The sequence below is a fragment of the Staurois parvus genome, unplaced genomic scaffold, assembly GCF_062004578.1.
Source record: "Staurois parvus isolate SC_StPar_1 unplaced genomic scaffold, SC_StPar_1.0 ptg000049l, whole genome shotgun sequence".
NCBI lineage: Eukaryota > Metazoa > Chordata > Amphibia > Anura > Ranidae > Staurois > Staurois parvus.
In genome coordinates this window covers 976943-996770 of record NW_028317845.1, presented here as the reverse complement: position 1 = coordinate 996770, position 19828 = coordinate 976943, and the positions used below count along the sequence as shown (strand labels likewise).

At 39.9% G+C, this 19828-nt stretch overlaps 1 protein-coding gene across 3 annotated transcripts in view; it reads right to left on the bottom strand.

The window, feature by feature from the left end:
* Positions 1-1372: 1372 nt before the first annotated feature.
* Positions 1373-19828, bottom strand: part of SEPTIN2 (septin 2) — a 68486-nt gene continuing 50030 nt past the window's right edge. For all 3 annotated transcript variants that reach the window (XM_089665619.1, XM_089665631.1, XM_089665625.1), the window contains exons 6-13: positions 18115-18249; positions 17785-17902; positions 14121-14222; positions 12670-12815; positions 11848-11934; positions 10603-10657; positions 9544-9626; positions 1373-6964 (exon numbers count right to left, since the gene is read on the bottom strand). In XM_089665619.1, the coding sequence (XP_089521745.1) occupies positions 9546-9626; positions 10603-10657; positions 11848-11934; positions 12670-12815; positions 14121-14222; positions 17785-17902; positions 18115-18249 (724 nt within the window). In that variant the 3' untranslated portion in view covers positions 1373-6964; positions 9544-9545. The remainder of the gene's footprint in view (positions 6965-9543; positions 9627-10602; positions 10658-11847; positions 11935-12669; positions 12816-14120; positions 14223-17784; positions 17903-18114; positions 18250-19828) is intronic.

The following is a 19828-nucleotide window of genomic DNA, read 5'->3' as shown; positions in this document are numbered from 1 at the left end:
ATTCCTCTGTGTGTGGTGCGGTTGCAGGTATTTGTGGGGGTTCCGCAGTGCCACCACCCACATAGATGTGAATCGAGGGTAAAATGCGCGGTAATACAACACTGTACCCAAATAACATTTTTATATCTTTTTTGAGACAGCTTTCTTTTAGTCGTATTTAATCAGCACTGGGGTTTTTATGTTACTAAACACACAAATCAAAGAATGAAAATTACAAAACAAAAAACACCTTTTACTTCAAATATGTAATTTTTCTTCACTGCTGTGAGCTGACGAGGCTGCACTGATAGGGCCACTGATGGGGCCGCACTTATGGGGCACTGATAGGTGGCCACACTGGCTATCACGCTGCCAGTTTCTGCTCCAAGGTGAGGCAGAGAGTCTCCCCAGAGTGGCAGGTGTCCCTGAGAGCTGCACAGGGGACACTTCCTGCCAGCTCCGCTCCTCCTCTGACTTGCTCCTACTACTAATGTACAGGCCCGCATCTCCCCTAACCCGCCCTTCATATTCCCGCCACTCTCCTCCTTTAACTCGTGCTCACAGCACAGCTCCTGTCTACTGCCCGGCCTCACACGTGGCAGTGACACTTGTAGGCTGCCCAGCAATGTTGCGCCTAGCTGCACTCCCCTATGCTACACCACTGGGGCTGACAACAGCCCGAGCGCCAGGCAGTATATTCTAGTTGCCATGGCAACTGGGCACCCAGGATTTGTCGAGCCCTGGTTTATACTACCTAGATGCCAGGACCAGGGGTGAGAGTACCAAAGCCTTCACCTGTAAACAAATAGAAATCGCAGCTCTCATCTTACAATCAAAGGTTAACTTTAAATGGGAAGTATGACTTTTAGGCTTCTTTCACACCATATGTGCAGAAAAACTGGTGGAAACTGGACGCACAAATTTCAAAAATCTGCACGACACTAATGTTGTGGTGTGAACAGGGCACATAGAGAACAATTGATTTTGTTGTGCCCTTGCAGAATGCATGCAGAAAAAAAACAAACTGACATCTGCATGATCGTGTGAATAAGTCCTTAACGTAAATAAAGATTTATACACACCTAGGTGGATGCAGCATCCAATTCAAAATTTCTCCAGTTAGGGAGTAACCGAACGAACTGGACTTCGTATGCTACATGATGTACACGGAGCATTCCTCTTTAGATTCTGGGAGAATCCAGGGAAGATGTATTTTCAATCAGCCAGTGCCACTTTTGTCCCATACAAATAAGTGAACTATTTAGCATTCTTTTATGCATAGCATACAGTGTATCATATAATCAAAGAAAAAAACAAAAAAAAAAAACCAGTGGAATAAGTGTCCTGAATAATTCAAACAGTAATTCAAACAAAAAGGGTGGTAGTAAACACATTTCTACTTTCAAAACAAAAGTTTATTCTTTTAAAATGTTGTAATACAAAAAAACTGTCAAATACCAAAAAGCTGCCACCACTGTAGTAAACAGGATACAAAAAATCATTAGAAAATTTGTACTTTAGGGGAAGATCATGTAAAGTCGGAGTGGTACATCCCCCGTAACATATGGCAGTGATTCAAATAATACTGCAGCTTATCAACTACATAAAAGAAAACAAAGTGGATAAAAAGGCATTTCAATTCACATTGTGTATTATAAGCACTTACAATATGCAGACTAGTGGTTAGTCTTTACTGATGAAATCAGCAATGTGTACAAAGGAAAAGGAATAGGAAAAAAAAAAAAAAAAAAAAAAAAAAAAACACCACACAAACTTTTGTATAAGCATAATACAAAAGGCACACAATTTAGTTCCTATGTAAGGGACCTCTGATCATGCAGAAGACAGACCATTTTTTATCAACGAAAACATCTTTTCAAGATCTGGCAGGTGAGCAACCCATAAGTTGCCAACGGTTTATGTACTGTATGCAGAGAACAATGATTGCCAACCAAATGGATGCTTTTTCAGTTTTTTTATTTATGCTGTAGCTAATTTTTAGCTGGCCAAAAAAAACACTTTTTTTGCATATGTGCATTGATTTCAGAAACTGCATTGTCCAGCTACAGATAGTCAAAACAACTTACAGCACATTGGGAAAAGTCCACCCAAATAAAATCTCTATTTCCTGTTCAGGTGGAGCTTTGGCCTCAAGCCCCCTCACTTCTTGAGTCTTCCTATGGGTCAGCAAGGCCTCCCAACACATTTGAAAGAACAATATGGAGAATCAGAAATGATAAGAATTAGCCACCGTTCTACCCATAGAGACCGATAACTGTTACATTATTTACAGGAGGGTCACAAACTGTTGCCATATATCTATAACAGTATTTCTTCCTTTGTGTTCTGGTAAACTTTGACCTAAATGGTTTCCCTACCAAAAGAAATGCAGTTGTAGATGTCAGTTATACTAATACTATACTAAAAATGCCACAATCTGACGGCTTTGAAAAATGTGGAGAGATAAGTTACAAAGAATGCTGCTGTGTGTAATGTTAGATCAATGTACACGAGCCACTTTAAATATTTGCTAAGTTTTGTATACAAAATATAACTAGGATACATTTAGATATTGCCATAAGCTCCTTGTGTGCCCCATATCCTGGGGTGCTCTATCAGGCAGTCGTTTACTGGTTGTCTTTGGCTTGCCTGACCTCTCCAGCACCATCCTCCTGCCCAGCGAGCCTGTCAATCATAGGGACAAGCCAGGAGAGGGGTGTGAAAGGCATGGGAGGTCTGGGCCTGCTCAGAATTAAAAAAATAAATTTGCCACTTACAGAACCCTGGATGTGAAATGCCCATGGTGATCATGCGTATCAACATAACAGATTCCAGTTTTTTTTTTTTTTTATTGGTTGTTATGGGACAGCACAGACTAATCTTAGAACAAAGACTAACCTTGTTTCAGCCATAGATACATGAGTTAGGCCTATTGTATTATAGGACTTTGTAAACCAATCTTGTGTTAGTAAAGCCCAGTGTGAATTTTAATGACTGTTAATCCAGTTTTCAGCCAGTAGAAACTGAAACTGATTTAAAGCTCCTAATCTTTCATTTGTTTTAAAAAGAGAAAAAAAAAGGGTGAGTTCCTAGATGGCCGGGAAACAATTTTCCATTCAACATAAAACCCATTTGAAAAAAAAATCTGGAATGAACAGCAGATGTTGTAGTTTCCATGTACTAGAGGATCGTAGTTCATCTAATAATAGACAAACAAGGCACATATGCTGAGCGGTGTTTAGATTGGGAACCCTAGCCAATATACTGTATAATAAAAAATATGACCTAATGTTTAAGAAAAAAAAAAAAAGTAAAAATTGTAACAGTTGAGAATGATCTCATACGCCCTAGGGATAAGCTCCAGAAAGTGGAAATTTCAGCTGAACAAGTTATTAAAGCTCCTCAAGTCTGTACATTTTCAGCTGATACACAAGCCACACATATTGGTATGCAGATCAGCTGTTTCTGCCTCCTGTTGGCAGCACAAAAGCTTTGTGTTCCAAATGCAACATGGCCAGAGAGGAGGAGCTTGGGAGAAGGGGATAAATTTATGTCACCATACTTTGACACATTGTCACCTGCCATTTCACTTTTGCTGAGGGAGTTTAGCTCCATTATGGCAGCCAGAATAGTTAAAGAGGAAATACACTGTATCTGAGCACCACAGACCAAAAGCGCTATTTAAATCATTTTTAATATTCAAAGCAAACTCCCCCCGTTCATACATGTCTCTCTGCTTTATTATGCTTTTCTGGCTGTGGCCATCTTGAGTAAGGGCAGATGATTCATGTAGCATTTACGTCCTGGAATCTATCTGTCCTTAGCTCAGGCATGCAGACAGGAGGGTGTATTTAGATGAAAAAAAATCCCTCTTCCCCTCCTGAAGGCTCCTGGGATTTATGACATCATATGCCTAGGCATGAAAACTAGGAACTAAAGAAATGTAAAAAAACTGTTTAAAAACAAGCAAATATGATATACTTTCCTATCTATTTACTAATGCTAGCAGCATAAGGATACAAAATAGTCAATATTGATTGAGAGAGTGAAGTTCAACTTTAAGGAGTAACCCCGATATGAAAGGTTGTGGACTTTATTCAGGATTGAGACAGGCTGGTGTACTGAAAGTTTCAAGCATAAGAGCTATACTGGACTATAGTCTATAGACTATATATCTATACTGCAGTAACACCATTTGGAATAGGAGTCCGTAATCAATGATATTTATGACACAGAAGATAAAGGATAAAATATCCCAACACAAATGGTCAGTATTCAAATACCATTCAATTCTTTACCTTGTTTGTGCATGAGAACAATGCTAATATGTTTGATGAATCTAAAAAGGAAAAAAAACTTTTACAGTCCTGTTAAATGAATGTGAAATATATTTTAAGATCTTCTGTGTCATAAAATGGGCTTCTGACCTTAATCAAATGCACCTGCTTTATCTTTAATTTTTGTTTAATTTCCACAGCACCCCAGGAAAATAAGAACTCAGGGAGCTGTATCCTGCAAACACTAACTTCAGCTCCCAGTGCTGTGCTGTTCACCACCGCATCCTTGTGTGCTTGGCTCCTTACTGCTTAGCGAGGCAGTCTATCACAATACATAACCAATAGTAGGAGAGAGGAGCAGAAAGAAATGGGCCTCAAGACCAAGAGAGCTGTGATCACAGGAAAGAAAACATCAGGGTTCTCTGCGTATGGTGGAAGCTGCTTTGTCTTATCTTCCCGAAGCCACTTTTAAAAGCTGTCAGACTTACAGGTTTGCATTAAAGCCGATGATCTTTAAAGCGGTAATAAACTCTGCTTTTTAACTTGTATCTACAGGCAAACCTACATAATAAGGCTTACCTGTAAGTACAGTGAATATCTCTTAAACATGCACGGTTTGGGAGATATTACAATATATAGCAGCTGGTGACGTCAACGACGCATGTGCACTGTGCTCTCAATGGACGACACACTTTAGTATGGCGTCCATAGCTCACATGCACGGGGGTGACGTCATCAAGGCTCGGCCATTCAAGCAGCCAAGGAAGGAAAGAAGACTGCTTGAAGATGAATCCCTTCAGTGTTGCGCTGTCTCCACTGACAGGGCTTCCGTTTTACAGGTAAGTTCGTCATAATATGCTAGTATGTGGTGCATACCAGCACATTATGACATGAGCCTGAAGGGGGTCTTTTTTTCCCCAGTAACTTTACTACTGCTTTTAAGTGTATTTAAACCCAAAATCTTTTTCAGTATGTTTGGCATCATGTCTCACTTTATACAGTTCTTTGAACAAATTGTTTTGTGACTCTGTTACAGAGGTTCTCACCTGAAGATCCTGCCATTAACAGCACTGTTACAAGGCAGACAGCATTAAGCTACTGCCCCACTGTCTCACAATCATCAGCATTGTCAACCTGCTTTGTGCTTCTTCATTTGTCCACTGGGCTGTCTATCAAGTACATTAGATAGACAGCCCAATTGCCAACTGAAAAAACCTGCACGCCACGCAAAACAGTTAATTGCAAGGCAGTGGTTTTGCATTGTCAGCCATGGGAAGTGTTGCTACTGGCGATTTCCACTTGTTTTACAATTTACAAATGATTCACAAAACATTATTGCTTAAGAAAAACTTTATACAGATAAGCATGGTGAAAACAAAAAATTGATTTTATGATGTCAAAAATAAAAACACTGAAAAAAAAAAAATTATTTTGGTTTTACATGCATTTTAACTGTAAGTACTGCTTCTTTGCAACAGAGGTAAAAGTCAATTCCTACACCCCTTTAAATATTCTGTGCCAAGACCACTCCTTCTGAATATCCTAGTTACCTGTCCATTACACTAACCAAATAGCTTTAATATTTCAAAGATCCAGGATATATATGCAGGTAAGGAGTACTGACTTCTAGCCGCATTCTTGTTCTGGATAAGTGACAAAGTGTAGACACAGATAACGAACAATTTTAAGTCAACAGTATCATCCTACAGATCTTAGGTTTCCTTTCGGTAACTGCAGTACAATATAAAAAGGTAAAGGGATACAAAAAGGCACTTTTTAAATGTAGTTGGAAACATACAAATTTGCTTTAATTTTTTTTTTTTTTTTTTTACTCCAATGAACAAACCGCTCAGATTTTGCTAGTACTGTTGTGAAAGAAATGGACGTGGAAGATGCTTTTTGTGTTGGTGCATGCAAAGATAAAAAATAAAATATTTTGGAATGGTCATGTTTTTTGCCTGCTCAAGTCCTGAATGATGCCTAAGACCGTCCCATTGCTTAAAGAATATAAAGCCTTTTCAAAGAGATTCACTTAATGTAAACAGTCTGATCAGTGTATACTCAAGTAATAAAAACGTTAGCATGGTTCGTAGCTATACATTCTGGTACGTACATGGCAGCAACCGTATTTGTTCACTAGGTAGTCAGAACCATGTGATTTAGGCTGCCCATGCTGGAAGCTTAGGAGGAGCCCTTTTCATGGCAAGCAAAAGATTTTTTTTTTTTCGTTTTTGAAAAAGAAGAAAAAAAAAAAAAAAATCATGGAGTTTGGGAATGCTGACGTGCCTATTTGATTCAAGTGAAGGGTGAATTTTAACAAAATGTTTGTATGTTTACAAACTGGTCCGTTAGTGACAACTGCACAAGAACAGTGGTACATTGACCTATGGGAAAAAAGACATGCAATGTAAATTAATATTGATGTATCTACTCGTGGTGCTTTGGATTATAACATGCATTTCCATGTCCATACCTGTGCCAATTTGTGTGTACACTGTGTAACAGTAAGTAGACTATGGTGTAATTAAGCATAGTTTCTAAATAAAGTGTGCTTCTATACAGCGTGTGCATTGCATAAAACTATGCCTCTGACAACTCCAGCGTTGTGAATCTGGCATATCTAAAAATGTCAGCATTTAACATTACAACAGGCCAAAGAGAACAGATCTCTAAGACTGCAGCTCCTGTTCTGAATGGTCAATCCAGGCCTGAAAGAAATAAAACAAAACAAAACAGTGCATTAACACAAAGTAAAACCGAAAAGCAGGATGTAAACAAACCTATGCATTAAAATAACACTATCATCAGAGAAACACTGGGACTGCCACAGCTGAGAGTCTATTTGTGCAGCTGTTGTGCTGGTCTAGTGGCCCCTATACTCTTTAATAGAGTGACCTGGCAGCAGTAAGCAGATCAAGTCAGAAGTCTTTAGTAGCATACTTGTACCAAGTCACTCACAGTGGTGGACTGACAACTCATGGGGCCCCCGAGCAATAGGGGATCATGTGGCCCCTGTGTCCTTGCCCACACTCAAAGCATACCCAAAAAATTTTTTTTTTTTTTTTTTAAAAAGGTGTACCAGGGGCATTTCATGGGGCCCCCTACTGACCCCGGGCCCTTGGGTGGTGCCCGAGTACTCGAATGGTCAGTCCGTCCCTGGTCACTCAATATATTGAGGCCAAATGGTGAGAAAAAGCCAGGCAGATAGCGTTTTCAATGACGGCAGCCTCTATGTTTCTATCAGGACAGCTCTTTAAAAGTACAAGTTGTGCCTATTTTCCCCATCAGATACATACACCAAATCAGCCATAACTTTATGAGCACCCACCTATTAATATTACATTGCAGGATTTATATAGCGCCAACAGTTTGCGCAGCACCTTACAACATGAGGGCAGACAGTACAGTTACAATACAATTCAATACAGGAGGAATCAGATATTGAGTAAGTCCTCTTTTGCTGCCAAAACAACCCTGATCTGTTAAGGCATGGATGTCACTAGACCTCTGAAGGTCTGTGTTATCTGGCACCGAGCTGTCAGTAGCAGATTCATTAATTCCTGTAAATTGTGAGGTGGGGTCTCCATGGTTTGGACTTGTTTTCCAGCATATCCCAAAGATGATCAAATGGATTAAGATTTGGAGAATTTGGTGACTAAGTCAACACCTCAAACTCATTGTGTTCCCTAAACTATTCTTCAACCATTTTCACAGTATGAAGGGTGCATTATCTTGCTGAGAGAGGCCACTGCCATCAGGGAATATATTTTTCATGAAGGGGTGTACCTGGTCAGCAACGTTTAGGTAGGTGGTATGTGTCAAATAACATCCACATGAATGGCAGGACTCAAGGTCTCTCAGCAAGTCTTGCTTTCTTTCCATACTGCATTCCAAAGTCATCTCTCCCCAATGTAAGTGACACACACCCGGCCATCCACATGCTGTAAAAGAAAGTGTGATTCAGCAGACCAGGTCACCTTCTTCCATTGCTCTGTGGTCCATTTCTGATGCTTGGGTGCCCATTGTAGGTGCTTTTGGTTGTAGACATGGGTCAGCATGAGCACCTTCACTGGTCTGTGGCTATGCATCCCCATACACAACAAATTGCAATGAAACAAATGAACTTCAGGGACAACAATTTACTTGCTGCCTAATATATCCCAGGACTTTCAGATGCCATTGTAATAAGATAATCAATGTTATTCACTGAACCGGTCAGTGGTCATAACGTTATGACTGATTGGTGTACTTACCATTTTAATTTCTCAATAATATATTTGCACATACTGTATACTTTATTGTATTTTCTGGTTGCCATGGGTGATCCATACAGTTGTGGAGTTCCTTAAGAGCTACTGATCATAAAAGCAGTTAGGTTAAGCTAGCCTCAGGAGAAAGGCTACATCAACATACTGTAGCATGAATGTAGCTGAACTGAATTCTTAGAACCCAATCAAATACGTCCTTAATAAACAAGATTTGAGATAAATTGGAGACTATAGGGTTTATTTACTAAAGCTGGGATCAAAATCACGCTCACTTCTGAAAAAAAACTAATAAGCTTCCAGGTTTTATTGCCAAAGCTTAATTGAAAAAGCTGAGGTTAGAAGCGGATTGGTTTCTATGCAGAGGTGAGCCTGATTTTGCACTCTCCAGCTTTAGTAAATAAATGTCCTTCTAATAGACACTTGGGGGTTTATCACCAATTATCCTCATGACTTCCATTTCATGAGGTGCAAAAGGTGAACTTAGAAACTAAAAGCATACAAAACACATTTTCTGGTATTAATACTTTAAAAGGAATAAAGGAATGTTGGCGATAAGTTTTTAGACCTCATGATTGTCGGTGTATGAATGAATAACTATTTTTGTCCAAAGCAATCAGTGGCTCCCACATTTGAATTGCAGTAAGGAAACATCTTTTAACAGAGGCAACAAGAACCTTCCTTCCTTTAATAATCTTCCATTAAACATGGTTATTTGCTGCCTAAGCAAGGTTATGGTTGAGGAAGGAATAGGGAAAATGTTTAACATACGCTATGTGTTTTATTGAAGGAATAGTTGATGCTTGGAACAGACGTCCAGTAGAGGTATGAAGTCAGCAGTAAATTAATTTAAAAATGCTCGGACGAACAGGTCTATGCTCAGCCAAAGGGGGGGCAGATTTGGTGAACCACTTAGTGTTTTTCTCTGCCATCGCTCTATTTTACTATGATTGTGAACAGAATTGTTCAACAGTAAAATATAAAACTGCATGCATCGAAATGGCAGAAAAATGTATCCTTACCATTACATGTGTGCATCGCCTTCTTGTCTCTGAATCTGCATCTGAGCTTGCATTCTTACAATCATTTCCTGCATACGGCGAAGCTACAAGGCAGAATAAAACAAATTACATCAAAACTACAGTTGTGCACGCTCTTGTAGTATGTGAAAACTGGTCACATTCGGTTTATTTTTTGCTGGGCTAATACGGCTTGATTTTTTCTAAAGCAAACTTTTTGTAATGGTTGTGTCAGGGCATACTACAGGGAAGGGGGTGGGGGATGAGAGATGATTAGCACAGTCACTCAGAAGAGTGAGATCTGATATATCAAAAGACATGCTGTAGTCCACATTCCTACAGTGTGATGCAGCACCAAGCTTAAGTAAGTTGTGTGTATTTTACCATTTAGCTCAATACACTCTCCAAATGCCTGCATCAGAAAAGCACATCAAAAACATCCCATTATGACACCCATTAATATAAGGTCTAATGTACTAGGGTCATGATCAGAAGTTCAGGCAGCTATGGGTTTTCAACAAATAGAATGACATTTTGGTTTTTATAGTCAAATGTATTATTATTACAGGTACTTGTATAGCACCGTCAATTTACACAGCGCTTTATATGTATATATATTGTACATTCACATCAGTCCTTAACCCTTAAGGAGCATACAATCTAAGGTCCCTAACTCACATTCATACATACACATACTGGGGCCAATTTACCTACCAGCATGTCTTTGGAGTTGACAACCTTTGTGTGACCACACACACTAATGTGCCCCAGACACAAAGGCATAGAGTAGGGGTTGCCCTAGTGAGCAGTAGCTTGTGTCAGATTATAGCACACAGCTTGCAGCCAGTGGCTGATCATTAGCATTTCTACCAAGCAAAGGGAGTGGGTATACCATCACCACATGTGCTTGTGAACAGTTGCTAGCCAAATTAGGAAACGAATGTGATAAGTTACATTAAGGAGAAATGTAGAACATCCTATGTTCAGGCCAAAGATATTGGCTTTCTATAAACTAGTCTAACAGACTAACTCAGACTTTACAATAATTTGAGGATTCCTCACCTCAGCTTCTTTTTCCAGCAGTATCTGGTCCTTAGACACTTCCACGTTCTCCACACTGATATAGAAAAAGAACAGCAGGTAAAATGAATGTATTCTTTTAAGGAATAAGACCATTCAAAACTTTAAGATAAAGTTATGGGAAGGAAGAGAGGTGGACAATATCTGCACCCCAAGTTTGATGGGAGCAGGAACATAATATAGAAGAAGAAGAAAAAAAAAAAAAATGAAAATCAGGCTAGGTTTACACTCATGCGGTGCATCGCATGTGATTCGCACTGGAAACGCACCACATTCCTGTGCAAATCACATGCGAATTCTGTGAAATGCAAATTGAGCCATACATTATGTATGGATGTATGTTTTCACTGACTGGCAAATCAGAAAAGTATGCCATTTTCTAGAATAGTTTTGACAGCTTTCAATCCAATACAAGTCTGTGTGGCAGCTCAGCCTGTTCTATGTGCCCATTTACTTCAGCTGAGGATCCAATATAAAGAAATTATTAGCTTTTAGGACACAAAGATAAGCTGATGGTCCTTGTAAACTTTAGCCCTAGTCAGGCTCTAAGCTCGCACACTGCTAACGTGAGTACATCACAGCCCTGCCAATACATTAATTCTCCAAATATTCACTTTCCATAATTTCTTTTTCAAAGTTCTTTTTGCAAATTAAAGAGGAGCTTCAATTTCACCCAAAAATTAAAAGTCAGCAGCTACAAATACTGTAGCTGCTGATTTTTAATCTAAAGAATACCTCTCCAGAGATCCAGTGTCGTCCTCACCCTTGCTGATTCTTTGGCTGGTCTGTGGGTCCCGAGCGCCGGAATGTTTACTAAAGGAAGCCGGCTGTGATTCCTTGTGGCTTCCTACTGCACATGCATAAGTTGCGCTGCACTTTGTGAATGGTCCCACAGTCTTCTGGGACCCATGACGTGTCCCAGAAGGCTGCGCAAAGGGGGAGAACTTTGCATCGCCTAGTCGATTTGGATGGAAGTGGGATCGGGTACCTGTCAATTGGGTACCCACTTCCCCCCAAAATATGAAATGGTCCAAAAGTGGTAGAGGAAGCAGAAAAGCAGAACTTCCCCTTCTGGGTGAAGTTCCACTTTAAACACCTCTAATATTGCTGTGAAGAAGGATACAAAAAATTATAAGTTGAAAGATACATTTAACAGGAGAAGAATCAGAGTTCCACATGGCTCATTTTTACACCCAATTTAATATAATAAGAAAGCTGACACTGTACCTTCCTCCACCTTTTTTGAGACGCTCAGAACGAAAGTTTTCATAATGCAGATCCTGAGTGACTTCTTGAAGATCCTGCATGTGTGTGCTGGAAAAAAAATACATTGAATTTCAAAGCAGGAAAGTCACAAAAGATTTGTATTCAGAAGAAATCTTAATTAAAAAAGGGTGTTTTAGCTTCTATTATCCCTTTCTACCATATTTTCCATAATTCCTCTACGAATCCAAAATTACATTACTGTAAGAGTCTGGTAATTGAAACAATGATCCCTACCTCTTTCATAAAACATTATGTAGGATATACTAATTCTTTGTTACAAATGTTCAAATCTGAAAATGGCCACAATGCATTGTTTTACTAACTGGCAAACGTGCTCACACTCAGTGCTAAAGAATTTAGAAAGAGGGAGAGCAAGATTAGTCACACAACTTATGCACCAAAGATATCTTGTTGTAAAGCCTGTAACTGGATTATTACAAAACATATCTACTATCATGCCTAATGGAGTTCAGAAGTTTCAGTCGTTCTGTTAAAGGCATGCAGAAGGAAAGTCAAAATTAAAGTAAAAGTAGTTGTAAACCCTAAATGGATAACATCTAGTTTGCTAAGAAGCTGGAGACTTGATAGTCCTGGCTCTCTGCTCAGCACAGAGAGGGAGAACTGAGCGATCACAGTCTTTGATCAGATTGATGCTGCATCCACCTGAGTATAATGCTAGGTTTTTGTTTTGTTTTTTTAATACCTCATACTTCTATTTTAAAGCTAATATTTGTACACTCTAACAGAATGCAGCAAGTGTGAAAATGACTCCGTTATACTTACATAAGCATTGTCCTTAGTTTAAGGAAGTCATTGTGTTCTGGATTTTCTACTTCCACCACACCCCAGGGATACAGACGTCCTCTGACCTTTTTACCTTTTGCCTCAATAAGCTGGTTAGAGCCAACAACAGAGAAGGGAATACTGGCCTACAAAGAATAAAACAAAGTACAAAGTCATTACCAAGAGACCTGAATCCCAACCTCCTGTTCACTGCAATAGCTTTTGCAACTTCCCAAAAGTAGATCTACAACAATGTCCCTGATGGCCCAGCTTTAGATCTGTTATATGTTGGTAAATGACCTTTCACTATTAAGCATCAACCAACATCACTCACTGTGATCTAAGGCAGGATTTCACAAAAATATGCAAAACGGTCTGTGTACCTCACTAGGTATATCAATTCTGTTGTGATAAAACAGGCTCATGGCAGAGAGAGGGGAAAGTCTTCAGCATATGTAAGCACCAAGTTGTGACATCAGAGCTTCCCCTTTTTTATTTCTGGCAGCTAAACGCAATGGAGGAGGAGTAACAATCACAGGTTCACCTTAACTAAATGTGCTGCCTGGCAACGATCACAGAATAATATTTTCACTCTTGTGACAGTTACCAGCAGCAATGGTGATTTAAATTGTGGAGAATAAGATTGAAGGCTTTGGAGACAGTTTGAATTTACTGAAGGGCTAGAGGGCATGGTAAGAAAGGGGTTTAGGAAGGAGAAACACTGCAGTAATTCAAGCCAGCAGGTACAGCTGAAAAAAAATCCATTGCCACATTAAAGTTAACAATTTAAATTATGCATTAGCTCATTGCAAGGGATACTTTAATAACGCAATGCACGTGATAGTGATATATGATCAGATAAAAATTGAAACAACATACTGAAGGAATGTGAAAAAAGTCAGAACCAACAAAAATTCAAAAAGATGGCAAAAATAATCTGAGAATCTTCTTTACTGGATTTTTATATGTCATACTTAAACCCAAACTCTAGTCAAAATTTTTTTTAGTATTGTACAGAGAAAGTAAGGGCTAGAACGTGTCTGTCTGCACTTTTTTATTGCTTTCGGGTCCCCAATTATGGGGCTCACTAACTGTGCACAGCAAACAATGGTGTCAATCTATTATGGGTACAGGAGAGCAACAAAACTACATTTATCTTACAGAGCAGAGAAAATATAGAACACATTTTTTTAATAGCTTCCCCGTCCTATTGACACAAGCTTTATTTGTCATGATGTCACCAGGACAGAAGGCCAGTGTAAATGAGAAGGTGGACTGCAATGAAATCTTGACAAAAGCTCTGACTATTACCTACTTTATAAAAAAAAATATATATAATAATAATAATAATAATAAGTTGGGTTTTTAGGTATTAGCTAACCTAAGCCTATAATTACTTGACTAGTAGAGCACATCTATGGATTACAGTAGCCAAGCAAGTTGCAATGCACCTTTAAAAGCCTTGTCTGCTCCTTGAAATCTTCATCTTCATCAGACTCTGCATCTGGAAGCTGATAAATCTTAATCCCACGTTCCTCAATCTCATCCAGAATCTACAAATACAGGAGAGGTATGGTAACATTGCCGGTTACGTAGAATGAAACATAGCATCACTAGCATTCACCAGGAACTGTCACATAAACAAACCGCTACTCACAACTGTGTGCTTATGGAGATGCCTATGGAGGTAAGGAAGTGAAGGGAGTTGGAGACATGAATGCAGGTGAGCAAATAGTGTCTACTGTATACAAGGTCTTTGGGCTGGAAATAATAGTTGTAAAACATCTACATTTTTTCAGTTTTATCAGTAAAAATGGTGAACATAAAAAGTAACATGATATAAGAACAACAATACTACTGTTATCATTAAAACACTGGGCACATCTCACTAATAAAACTAGAAATTGTAGTACTTGTAAAGATACACTAGATGGCAGAACATTAAAAGGAAATAGCTTATGTAAATAATGAAACAGTGGTAACACGAAATTCAGGGCAGATTTTAAATACTTCCATTTAATCCAGTCATGTATTGATTTAAATATACTTGATAGAACCTCAGGGAGTCTTTGTGCTGGCCTCCAGTAATGGCCAAGAAAGAAGCATTTAGACAGAGAATGGGAAAGTCCGGTAATGTTCAACGTTGTACCTTGACCCATCCTCTCTGGTTCGCTGCAACACTACCTGTTGTGATGTTGGACAGCGTTAACCCCCCTCCCCCCCTTCACACACGGCTGCTCGACACCACAGCTGGCAAGGAAATGGCCACTGATAGCGAGCACCTGTCTCTGGCTCCCCAGGACTTACCTGAGGAATGCGGAAGGAGGTGAAGCTGAAAAAGCAGTCATCTCCTTGCTAGCTGCCATGTCAGACAGCCATGCGCCAAGTGGGGGTGCCCTGTTCAACATCACAGCTAGTGTTACAGGGCATCTTGAAAGATAAGAAAAGGGACATTGGTTTTTAAGCCAGCCAGGCTATGCTGCATTGCATAGTACTATGGATCAAAGAAGGGCAACCTACTGATAAAGAGAGAAGAGAGATTTTACTGCCTTGGAGAAAAGTTAGGTCATGGCATAACCCAGGGCTTAAAATTTCAAGTCCTGAGCTACTAGCCAGGCCGTAGAGTTACTCGCCTCCAACAAACACACACAAACAGAGACACCTGTACACACACACACACGCGTATACACACACAGGCACGTACAGACACGCATGCACACAGATACACGTACAGATACACACTTATACATACACATGTACAATTGTACATGCATAGACAGAAACACACAAACACGTACACCCCCCCCCCCCCCCCATAAAAAGTTGCAGTACTTCGTTGTTCACTCACAGATTTGGGTACTGCACTCTAGGGGGAGGCAGAGAGCACAGCACACACTCCTTTATTTGCTTCAGCTATTGAGCAGTCTGACGGCTCCCAGTGCCAATGACAGAACTGGCCTGAGCTCCAAGCCTGCTCAGCAAGACGGCCCTGGGGGACACACTCGCCCCCACCATAATTTCCACTCGCCATTGGCGAGCAGGCGAGTGGAAATTTCAAGCCCTGACCTAACCAATGGGTGTAGACTTCTTCCTAGGACTAGAACACTGAAATCAATACATGCCATTGACTTGTAACCGTTACTGGTAATACATTAAGACGGACATTAGATGGCAGTGGCCTGCCATTCAGGGTCACTCACATGGACAGAACAGCTGATTATTCTCTTTCCTTCACATCTAATCCTTGGCATCTAGTTGTAAGGACCCAGAGCGTGTTTATCGGTTTCATGATAGTTGTTCCTGCTTACTGGGGATTCAGCAGTGCCCTCAGATTGGAGGCAGTGGATTATTTCACAGGAAAGCAACAATAACTGTTGGCAGGCCTGCTTTCAGAATGTCTTTACTTTTGCTCACAATTACCAAGAGTGATTATATTTGCTGCATAAATCAGTGTCATTTTGTTCTTTTTGACCGTTACCTTTATTTCCAATATAAACTTCATATTGGTCTATATTAACTTGTGAGAGTGTCCATTTTCCAGTTGGGATTTATTTTGGTCATGAAAGCATGGGGGTATCAGCAGAGGTTGGGCTTTCAACAAGAGGTTCAGACTGACAGGGAACCCAAAAATTACTAAGCAACCTTTAAGGGGGTAATGCTGCAGACCTAATATGGACATGTCCATGTTTGTAAATTATGTCACCAGGGAGATCCCCCTCCTTTGTTTTCTTTAGCAGTTGGGAACAGGAAGGAGATGTCATTCGGTGCCAGTAAAGTGACATAATCAGATGGGACAACAGTTGGCGGCCATCGTTCATTAGAACAGATGCAGATCTGTATTGCTAGACAATGGAAGTGAGCTATATCATAGGACTGTGAATATGTCTATTTACTTGTTTTTTGAGCCCCCCTTTATTATTAACATGGGGAATTGCGGTATTGAGGGAACCTCTCACTGTGCAGGAGGCTTATCAGAATCTGAAAATCCCTTTTAACAGAGGCCCCCCACAACCACTGGGCCAGAGTTATGGGGGAAGAGGACCTTCCCAGGGATGAGGGAAGATGGCCTAGTAGGAAGGGGACGGTCGCACTTGTCCCCCTCTTTCTTTGTCAGTCAGGCGGCATGTTCGGATAAGGGTCGGGTATGGAATGTCGGGCTCTCCCTTAGCCGTTTTTTTTTGGAGTACCCCTTAAAACTCATAGCAGACCTGAGGAGCCTGGTATGAATTTTGGGGAGGAACCCAACACTGATAGCTGAATAAGCGGGGCAGGGATGAGTCACTGGTTGTTAGGACACTGGTGGCTGTTCGCTACTTAACAATCAGGAGCCCTGAGCAGGAAGTAGTCATGTTTAGCAGTGGTGTTAACAATGTTGCTAAATTTTTAATTTCCCACTGCAGCTGGAACTTTGCACGGAACACCACCCATGATTTCCATAATATGATCTACATAGTAATATTCACATGGTGTTCAAAAATTCTGTCCTGGTGGATCACTATATTATGGAGATTACATTGTCCAATAAATATTTGCGCACAGACACAGATTTATGCACATTGTTTTCACTATTTTTTTTTGACACTGGTTGTGGTTTTTTGTGTGTATTTTTTTATCTTTGAGTTTAATGCTGGCAGTTTGGGGGTTTAGAGTAGTTAGGACCGCAAAAGGGTTCTGTCACACACAAATCCCATCTGCCACCAAAGCAGACAGACTTTTAGATTTAACATGGAACACAAGTGCCGCCACCGCACTAGTTTCAGTTTATTTCCTCCAACCCCATAGCAGTAGGTCAGCACCTCTGTATGGACCTGGGGCTGGGAGAAGAGCCTCCAGGAATCTGTGTTTGGACCCCACAATGCAATGATTGTGGTTGCAACGATCTGCAGGCTTCAATGCAAATCGTTTTTTTAATGTTGGTGCATTTATTTTTGCAAAAGGTGAACTATGCCTTTAAGGTGGTAGAGGGATTTGTTTGCAGAGCCGTCAGTGTCCAGGGTCCATTTTCTTTGCAGATATGGACACAATTACATGCACATTTGTAAATGTCACTGAGAATTGCTTCACATGTAAACTGCATTTTAATTTCCACAGATGGTGTAAATTTACAGTTCTTACCCTTCTCTTCAGCCTCTCCCGTTCCTTTAGAGTCAATGTATCCGCTTTGGCAATAACAGGAACAATGTTCACTCTATTGTGCAATGCCTTCATAAACTCCACATCAAGCGGCTTCAAACTGAGAAGAGATGCAACTATATTAGAATATGTATATGGGAACTTGCCATTTAAAAATAATCAATTCTATGCGTGTCTATTTACATCATCATGTATATACATATTGACATATGGATTTGTGTTTACAGACTTTGTTAATTGTATGGAGACATCAACAGCTACTCATTAGTATAGAGGTGACAATAGGGACAAATGAAGATGACCTTTACATACCCGTGGCCAAATGGGGAGATAAAGTAAAAGCAGCAGTGGACACGGTTATCCACAATGTGCCGCCGATTTAAACCGCTTTCGTCATGAAGATATCTCTCAAACTGGTCATCCACATAGCAAATAATGGGCCTGAAACTGAGAAAGCAAAAGATAAAAAAGTTTAATTAAAGAAAATACTTAGTTTATATACATGACATCTGCTGTCTAAGGCCACTTCTTGTATCCTTATTTTTCTCATAGAAGGCACATTCCTATTCTGAAGGGAAGGGAGTAGTCAGTACAAGCTGTACTCTTGTTCAGGTCCTCGCAGGAGGCAATGGGAACTGTGCATAGACAGTACAAGGTGGTCATAACCTGGTAGCTTTGTTCCTAGAGAACATTGGTTCAGGGCTCACAAAACAATAGTGCAGTGCTAAAACAAATTAAAATGTATGTGCAATACAATAGTGCAATGCAAATATATCAAACTATTATGTGTCACCAGAAATTGAAAAAATAAAAGGAATCCAAATGGGAAGCCAAAAACTGAATTCAGTGGTTCAATTATGAGAGAAATGACAGATGTGGATGTCAGAACGCCACCAAAATTAATGATGAACCACACAGCACCTCAGTATACAACAAAGGGAGGCTTACCAGAATCATATGACCCCCAATTAAGAGTGGCTTCTTTGAGATGCTGGACCACTCCCTGCAGACTCTTCCCCCCTATACTCCGGCGGTCTAATGTCCCCAGTCATCAAGATCAATGCAGAAACCTGGACTCTGCATTGGATGCTAAGATGCTGAGGAATAGTACACCACTAGATCTTAGGGGATCGCTGTCTGCTGCGTTAAGCAGACCTTTAAAAAGATAAATTCCAGGTTGGGGGGGGGGAAATTCAGCCATGTATAGTACATGCATAGTTACATTGGTCCAAGCTGGCCCAATGTAAATCTGTCTAAAGATCCATACCTGGAATTTAGCTTTATATGTATTACCACCAGACTGGAATAACAATTACATTATAATTGTAACATATTCCCATTTACACAGCATAACTAGAAAGAAGAAACTTTTTTTTTTTTAAATAGTTTCTTATAAATTTTACTCTTTTCTGAAATCTTCTAAACTGATGTTTTCCCCTTATGTAATGTTAATGAAGGGGCTGGAGGGTTAATGTTTACCATAATAAACCCTGTCTGTACTGTGCTAGTAGATTTCATTATCAGTTGTGCACTATGTTTCAATATGGTCAGGCCAAAGGTCTCAAGGTCTGTTTTCTTGTATGTTAATATGGGAAAAGCAGTAGCTTGCACTCTGGCCAAATGCCTGCAACAAACAACTATAAACAAAAAGTGGGTAGGGGGAGGGTGGGGGTGTGCTCAAATTTAATAGCAAAAGTGGATCTATTCTTTTAAAAATGTTTATGTACACATTCATTATCTAGATTTTAAACTGGTCCAATGGAAAACATCCCCTAGTACACGGTTTCACAAAACAAATCCATAACCGGTTTTTAATTGCAATGTTCCACCTCCGCAAAAGGGCTCATTTGAATATTTTACTGAAAATCTGTTGTGTTTTAGTTCAATACTGGTATTAGACAAGATTAACAGAATATAGCTGCAGACACTCTTGCTGTTCTGCTGGCTCATGTATTGGCACATAGTTAGGTAAATAGAAAGTGCACATCGAAAAACATATCCAGCCTCAGCACATATGAAAAAGTTA